This window comes from Lipotes vexillifer, unplaced genomic scaffold (genome assembly GCF_000442215.2).
Source record: "Lipotes vexillifer unplaced genomic scaffold, Lipotes_vexillifer_v1.1 scaffold1562, whole genome shotgun sequence".
Taxonomy (NCBI): domain Eukaryota; kingdom Metazoa; phylum Chordata; class Mammalia; order Artiodactyla; family Lipotidae; genus Lipotes; species Lipotes vexillifer.
The window spans coordinates 679350-688347 of record NW_006771471.1 but is presented as its reverse complement, the minus strand read 5'-3'; the positions used below and the strand labels follow the sequence as shown (position 1 = coordinate 688347).

Here is an 8998-nt window from a genome sequence, read left to right as displayed (position 1 = left end):
GGGAAAGAAAATAGATAAGTGGTTATAGCAATGTCAGGTAGGAGAAGAGGTTGACTAAAAAGTGGGGGGTAGAACAGGATGGAAAGTCCAGAGATAAACCCACACACATCTAAACTATGACAAAGGAGGCAAGAGTGTCCAAGGGAGAAAAGACACTCTTTAGTAAGTGGTGTTGGGAAAATTGGACAGCTACATGATGAAATTAGAACACACCCTAACACCACACACAAAAATAAACTCTGAAGACCTAAATGTAAGACCAGATACTGTAAGACTCTTAGAGGAGAACAGGCAGAACACTCTCTGACATGAAGAGCAGCAAGACCTTTTTTGATCCACCTCCCAGATTAATGAAGATAAATGGAACCTAATTAAAAAGCTTTTTGCACAGCAAAGAAAACCAACAAAATGAAAAGACAACCCTCAGAATGGGAGAAAATATTTGCCAATGAAGCGACCAACAAGGGATTAATCTCCAAAGTATACAAACAGCTCATGCAGCTCAATGTCAAAAAAAAACCCCACAACCCAGTCAGAAAATGGGCAGAAGATCTAAATAGACATTTTTCCAAAGAAGACATGCAGATGGCCAAAAGGCACATGAAAAGATGAGCAACAGCACTAGTTACTAGAGAAATGCAAATCAAAAGCACAATGAGGTCACACCGGTCAGAATGGCCATCATCAAAAAAGTTTACAAACAATAAATGCTGGAGAGGGTGTGGAAAAAAAGGGAACCCTCCTACACTGTTGGTGGGAATGTAAATTGGTATAGCTACTATGGAGAACAGTATGCAGGTTCCTTAAGAAACTAAAAATAGAACTACCATATGATCCAGCAATCCCACTCCTAGGCATATATCTAGAGAAAACTGTAATTTGAAAAGATACATGCACCCCAGTGTTCACTGTAGCACTATTTACAATAGCCTGGACATGTAGCAACCTAAATGCCCACTGACAGAGGAATGGATAAAGAAGATGTGGTTGGTGTGTGTGTATAATATATATATATATATATATATATATATATATATACATATATATACATATATATACATATATATATGTATATATATATGTACACACACATATATATACACACACACATGTATATGTATGTACAATGGAATATTACTCAGCCATAAAAAAGGAACAAAATAACACCATTTGCAGCAACATGGATGGACCTAAAGATTGTCATACTGAGTGAAGTAAGAGAAAGACAAATACACGATATCGCTTATATGTGGAGTCTAAGGAAATGGTACAAATGAACTTATGTACAAAACAAAAATAGAGTCGCAGATGTAGAAAACAAACTTATGGTTACCAGGGGGGAAAGGGAGGGGAGGGATAAATTGGAAGACTGGGATTGACACATACAAACTACTAACATATAAAACAGATGACTAATAAGGACCTATTATTGTACAGCACAGGGAACTCTACTCAATACTCTGTAATGGCCTGTATGGGAAAAGAATCTAAAAAAAGTGGATACATGTATATGTATAACTGATTCACTTTGCTGTATACCTTTGTAAATCAACTCTACTCCAATAAAAATTAAAAACAAAAGTATGTGGGGAGTGGGGGGGGAGGAGTAAGAGGGAATTTTCTGAAGTGATGGCAATGTTCTTTATTTTGATTGTGTTGTTGCCTAACTACATATTTGTCAAAACTTACAGAACTGTACACTAAAAAGTACATTTATTATATGCAAACGATACCTAAACAATGCACTGTCCAGTATGACTTTTAAGAAAATGGATACTGGATAAACTGAGTATGTGAGTAAGGATTTTCAAGGGAACCTCTTTTGTATTATCAAATAATTACACCTAGTTAGAAAAACATTTACTGTGCTATTCTCTTAAACAAGACTGCTCCTTTGAGAGCATTTTACATGTGAATACAGATTAGCTATTTTCTGATAAGAGGCTAGAAGGCCAAAGAATAGTATGTGGGGTGAATCCCAGTTAAACATGAATCATAAATGACACATGTCTGAAATGATGATATAAGTCCATGAGAAAATAAAACAATTTAACATTAATACATTCATTTAATTAATACACTTAATTATATTTTACAATAAATGCTGTTTGAGATCTAAGAATGATAAATCTAACCCTGAACTTGACATCTTAAAAACTAAGCAACTATTCTCACTTAAGAAATATTTGTGGCTCTTATAATAGTGTCACAAATATTACACAGGCAATAATTGCATATAGTTATATAAAATGTAGGAAACTTTGCTTGGTAAAAGTAAACACACCAGATACATCTCAATAACCAGGTGGTGGCAAAGGTGGGGAACCAACTCTGAGGCAAACTAGTTTTCTGGATTCTCGGGTTTCCTTTGCACTCTGTTACTATGAGCGCTAAACTGCTCTGCGGTAGCTTCAGCCTACTTACAGGAACCCACTGTATGCTTTTAATCCAAACCCTCCATATCACCATCTATTCTATGCCATTCTTCTAGGTGCCACACAGTCAAGCCACAGAAACAAAGACTAGATGTGTATTTCAGTTTTAAAGTTCTGTGAATCAGTAGCTATAAAAATTACGCAGCATCTTTCTTTTGACATGCTATTGCTACGTTAGCAAACTAAGAGGCAGGAAGTACAGTGAAAGCCTGAATTATGGGATGGTCTACCTAATAACTCATGCTACTCATATTTGGTGCCTTAGAAAATGTATCATCTCTAAGTCCTGATACTCCCCCCTCCCACTGTTAAGTCTCAACTATTGAGAACTGAATATATACAGTAACTCTTTTTTTCCTAAAAAGTCTTTGAAATTAGATCAATCCACCAAACAGTAGCAGTACAAAAATGGAAATGTGGCTCATGTTTATACATTTAAAGGTCTCAAAGCATTTAATTACATCAGATCTCATCAAGCACTGAAAAGCTGTTTCAGTAATTTCTTAATGAAGGCATACTGGTGTAGGTCATTCTCTTTCTTACATCTTCTTTCATTTATATTTATACTCAGAACAATTTCTTTCTGGTTCTTTCAGTAACAAGTGTGTTAGAAGCAACCTTTTATATACCTGATGAAGTGCTCCTGCTGGTAAGACGATGGCATCACCAAGGAACTGAATAAGAGTGCAGGCTTTGACTCCATATTCCTCAAGCAGTCTTTGGCGAAGGTTTTTGTTCACATACCAACTCTGGTCACGAATTGGATCGTGTTCTGGTAGAACTTCAAGGCCTTGTTCTTTTGAAATCTGAAATAATAGATTAAAATGAAAATATATACCCCAATTTAAGTAAAGAAAATGGTAAATCCTGTTCAGTTAAATTTCAGTTTTCTTTACAATAACAGTCTGTTCTCAGAGTCTTCGGAAACGATGACTGAGCTTAAGTTAAAGAAAATGATATTCTACAATTGGAAAAGCCAAAGGACATGAAAACAATAATTGCACACTGATACGCTATTAATAAAGTAAATCATACTCCCTTCTTACCTTCTCCTTCCACTATGAAGTTCTCTTTTTTAAAAAAAAATAGTTTTATTAACTATTATTTATTTCTTTTTCAGTCTTTTTTTTTTTTTTTTTTTTTTTTTTTTTTGGCTGCACCGTGCAACATGTGGGATCTTAGTTCCCCGATGAGGGATCAAACTCGTGCCCCCTGCAGTCGAAAGCACAGAGCCCTAACCACTGGTACGACAGGGAATTCTCTCTACTATGAAGCTTTCATCCATTTGGTTCCTTACAATTATTTTAAGAGTATAGCACAAAGACGGGGAAAAGCTTAGTTTAGTAACTTTTTTCCAAAAGCCAAACCATTTGAATGTGTGGACATCATAAACATTCATTCATTCATTCAGCTGTGTGGGGTCTTAGTTGTGGCACTTGGGATCTTCGTTGCAGCATCTCTTAAGTTGCAGCATGTGGGATCCAGTTCCCCGGCCAGGTATTGGATCTGGGCCCCCTGCATTGGGAGTGTGGAGTCTTAACCACTGGACCACCAGGCAAGTCCCCATAAACATTTCTTTTTGCTGCTCTTTTTTTAAGGTAGGTACACAGATAAATACCTTTATATTGCTAACCTTCTAACCCTTGACAAATCACTTTCAAGGGACCCTCGAACGAACCAGTGAAATGTTCTGCTTTAAAAAGCATAGTTTATAACATTTTAAATTAAAAGACTGGTAGGTAGTTCTGGGATAAAATAGTAGTTACAGGGCCATAGCTCCGTCGCTTCACACTGACCAAAGACAGACCTTATGTCCATTCAGAAAGAAGATGAAGTATAGTAAGAAAAACAGCATTTATGGTCCATTAAAAGAAATCCCTATAATTACAAAATTCAGAAAATATTTGAGAAAAGGGTTTGAACCAATTTCAGATTAATGTGTCACTTTTTAAACAAGTATACGATTACTCAATTTCAGTCTATTCAAATAAGTATCACAGAGCAATCAGATATGAGAGAGCAGAATTACTGTCTAGGTCAGCAGCCAAAAATACCAGTACAATTAAAATTCTGCCTTCTTTACGTGTTTCTATGACAGATTTTATATTCTATAATTCCAGTCACTTTTCATCAAGGGTAACATCTGACTCATTAACATTCATTCTTTACTCTAAGGGGATGAAGGAGTACTACTAACTGAGAAGAAGCTGCCATTCAAATTCCTCAAGAGAAAGGAGCTTTTGATTTTCAACAACAACAAATTCCATCCTCCTAAGTAAAAATTACTCAATCATCTTATACTGCTGAATGCCCATGAAGTTACATTAAAATTTAAGTCTCTGCTCAAGGTGAAGAGATAAAACTGTCTGTAACCTAAATTATACCTTCTGAAGAAATTCCCTTATCTTGTCAACATCTTTCCCAGCATAAATATGCCACAGAGCACCAGGTATTTCACTTGAGTCCTTCAATCGTTTTCTTAAAATGTCATCTAAATCTTCTTCTTCAAATTTCTTAAGTATTCCTGAAACACAATATATTCAAACTGGTCAGGAAAGACTCCACCAGAAAGCCACGTCTCCTACAATTGATCTATCATAGTAGCATAGTGCCTGACTAGACTGGGACTCTTAAAGAGGAGATAAACCCAGTTCTACGTGAAAACTGTTACAACTATAAGAGCAGAGAACAATGACCCGGGGTAACTGGGAACAGAATCAACAGTAACTTTCCCAGTTCATTTGTTTTCTGTAAACCAAGGGATGGGAGATAAAAACGCAAGGACTTTCTACTCAAACGTAACCAACTTTCCTCCTGTCCCAAGGGTGTGGTCATAACAATGTTTTGTACTCACAGCATTTCATAACTTACAAAGGACTATTGTGACCACTATTACGGTAGGCAAGGATCATAAGCTCTACAGCTGAGCAAAACGGTTCAGTGAGGAGAAGGGATTTATTCATTGCCATGACTGGCAGAGCAAAATGTCTTCCGACTAATTTCTGGGAGATCTCATTTACTATTATTGGTTAATCTGTGATCAAATGCAAAAGCTTCAGGTGCTGTGACTGAGGAGCATCAGGCCATTCTTCTGAACTATTGACAAATTACTGCACATATATATGCACAGAAAAAATGTTAACTGTAGCTACCTCTGAGTGAAGGACACGAATGCCATTTTCAAATCCCTGATTTCACTACAATGAACATTTTAGTTTTTTCTTTCTGAATTTTATTTTATTTTTAATACAGCAGGTTCTTATTAGTTATCCATTTTATACATATTAGTGTATAGATGTCCAGCCCAATCTCCCAATTCATCCCACCCCCACCCGACAATGAACATTTTAAAGAAATGTTTTAAGAGAAAAGGAAATCTATTGCCTAATACAAAGAACATAGCAAATGTTCCCTCATTTGTGACAGTGATATCTTTAAAGTTAGCTGCAAAGATTTCTTGAAGTCATACATTAGGTGTTTACAATATGCCAAGCACTGTCCTAGAATCTTGGGGATTAGAGTTAAGAAAGACCCAGTTAAGACTTCACAGAATAAAAGATGATATTAATAAGTGTAGGCAAATAAACAAGAATATCACATAGTGGTTAAGCACAATCATACGAGTACAAAGGGTACACAAAGACTGGGTCAGTCCTCGAATGTTATCTTTTAATGAAAAAGATAAAAAGAAAATTGTTACTGCTCTGTGAATTCTAAAAAGGCTGCTAGAAAGAATACAACAGATATTTCCTAATTTGTGACAGTGAAATCACAAGGAAGAAAATGGTTGCTGGAGCAGAGAAAGTTTATTCTTTAAGTGAAGACCTGTAAGGGGAGGTGACAATCTGAGCTACATTTTGAGGGATGAATACAGGAATTTGCTAGGGAGAGAGGAGGTAGGAGAGCGCATGTGCTTTATGTAGGTCGGTTTTCTTGATGTGTTTTAAGCATTATTATAACACTAAAACATTCCTTTTTTTGTGACCATCTAAAATATTGGCAAAGTCCAAGAATTAAAATTAAAAGCGGATGACTTTTTCTCGAAAGATCAAACATTATGCTATGAATGAGGGGATGGGAGATGAGCAGGAACAAAGATGAATAAGGAAGTTCTAGCATTTAAGGAGATGAAAGAAAAGTAGGGGAGAAAAGCAGATGTAACCTCTGTATTGTAGACTAAGTGCTATAATATCTAATACAATGTAAATGCTAGATAAATAATTGTAAATACAATGTGAGTGCTATGTAAACAGTTGCTGGCTACAGCAAACTCCTTTTGCTTTTTGAAAGCCAGCACACAGCAAATTCAAGTTTTGCTTTTTGAAACTTACTGGAGTATTTATTTCCTTTTTGCTGCAGTCTTTTCTATCCTTGACTGGTTGACCCCACAGGTGCGGAACCCACAGATACAAAGGGGCAACTGTAACTCTGTGGCACCATAGGCTTTGAAAGGAGAAGTAATCTGATACCAAAGGTCACACACATTTCTGTCCTAGAGCTGAGACTACAACTCAAGTGTGCCTGACTCTCAAATCCTTGGGAGTAGGGGAGACAAGAGTTTTATCAATTACAATCAATAGAGTCAGTGAAAGAAGCTGAGAAGCTATGAGTTTCTGCAGTTTTGGAGGAACTTAGGTTGTGCATTATACAAGCTGTCAAATAGACACAAAAACTGAGTGAATATTATAATAAACCCCCAGGTCCTGAGCACCTAGCCACTAAGCTGCAGATATATTCTGGGCTCCAGATAGAACTGTTGAGCTAGCTGGTCGGAAATCATGTATAGAATTTCACAGGAAGTGCATGTAAACCAGAAAAGGGGGAGGATAAAGTCTATTAACTCTAGAAAAGTCTGAATCTCCACCATATGAAGAATGAGGGGAGTAGTGTTACTGAAGCCAAGGAAACTATTCGAAGAAGAGGTGTCATTTACTACAGAGGGTACAAATAATAAGAGGACCACAAAGAAACCATTGTATTGAACTATGGCTATCAGTGAAAGCCACAGCAATAGCAACAGTACAGTAATCTCCGTGGGGCGGCAGGCAGGGGCCAACCTGCATTGAGCTAAAATATGAAAGGGAGGTGACAGACACAGCAAATAATGTGTTATGAGGGCAGGAGCAATAGGATGGTGGCAAAGAAGAGAAAGGTCTGAAGAAGGCTTTTTAAGGAAGGAGGAAAAGCCTGAAGTTTGCTCCTACTCTGAGAAAAGAAGCCAGTGGAAAAAGAAAGTTGAAGGACCTATGTCTATAAAGAAGGGAATGAGAGATGGAACAAGGTTTTAGAAAGAAACCCAGAGGAAAGACTCTAAAACCTATACACTGGATTGAACAGTTATTTCTCCTTGGGAGAAAAGGCCCCTTCTCTCTGGTACTAGAGGGGAAAAAAGAATGCTTTAGACACAAACATGCCTTAATCATCTTCGGAGCTCAAGGACCTAGTTTCTGTTCTTCACTAAATGTTTATAAATGAGCTTACCAGCCTATTTTCATAAACCCAATATTTAATAATAGAAAATGAGCAAATTAAAAAAATTCACTTTAAAATTAAAATTCCTTTTGTGTTAAAAAAAAAAAAAGCCAGGTAAATTAATCACGCCTCCAAATAAATATTAGAATATCCCAATATCCACTGCAATTTTGGGGGGAATCTTTGATGTTAACTCAGAGGCTGACATTCTGGATAATATTATTGTGTGTGGTTATTCAACTGTAAGTTTCTTTACCTGCTTTTGAGAGAATGCCATTTCCTTTTGCTATGCCAACATAGACTAGAATATTTACAATGTCAGAAACTTCAACATGTAGATTTGTTGTTCCTATGTCATGATCTTTAGCAGCAGCTACACCTGTGTATAAAATAAAATTTTATTTAGCATAACACTTTATATATCCTAGATATTCCTTCCAAAATCAGCTCTATGAGGAAAATCTGTCAATTGTAATTTTAGTTTTAGTCTCCTTATTCCAAAACCTGCCCACAAAATATCACAATCCATGAAATGTACCGTAAAAATCAAATTAATAGAAAACGTAACTATATTTTATAAGGAATGAGCAGGTACTTAACTATATATTGGCTATTAATACCTAATATACACTGCTTGACTCCGAAAAAGATTTCAATGGATTATTAAAGGAACGGATTTAGCAGAATCTAAAAATGATTAGATAATTTATCTTTGGAAGGAAGTTAAACTTCCGTTGATAGAAATGCAAATATATACTTACCATAAGCACTGCACAACCTGGGTCCTAGATCAGGGCGTACAAAAAATCCTGGCAAATGAGAGGCCAAATTGAACTTTCCTTCTGGATTACAATATTCTGGCAATGGCAGGCTTTTTAAAAGATCTTCATATCTGAAGAATAACATTGACTTCTTTTGAATAAAGGTTTACATTCTTAAGTGCTTTCAAATATATAAATGTTCAAGTTGTTAAACTTTCCTTAAGGCCTTTAACAGTTAACACTTTCCTTGACTTCAAAGTTTAAGTGAATGCATAATACATGGATAAGCAAAGAATAGAAGTGATACTGACTAAAACCGCAATTCTCTTT

The 8998-nt window shown here is 36.2% G+C and overlaps 1 protein-coding gene across 2 annotated transcripts in view; it reads right to left on the bottom strand.

Moving 5' to 3' along the window:
- Window positions 1-8998, bottom strand: part of JMJD1C (jumonji domain containing 1C) — a 248697-nt gene that overhangs the window by 6235 nt on the left and 233464 nt on the right. For both annotated transcript variants that reach the window (XM_007446796.1, XM_007446797.1), the window contains 4 exons: window positions 8669-8799; window positions 8164-8286; window positions 4820-4959; window positions 3065-3241 (listed from right to left, as the gene is read on the bottom strand). In XM_007446796.1, coding sequence (XP_007446858.1) covers window positions 3065-3241; window positions 4820-4959; window positions 8164-8286; window positions 8669-8799 — 571 coding nt within the window. The remainder of the gene's footprint in view (window positions 1-3064; window positions 3242-4819; window positions 4960-8163; window positions 8287-8668; window positions 8800-8998) is intronic.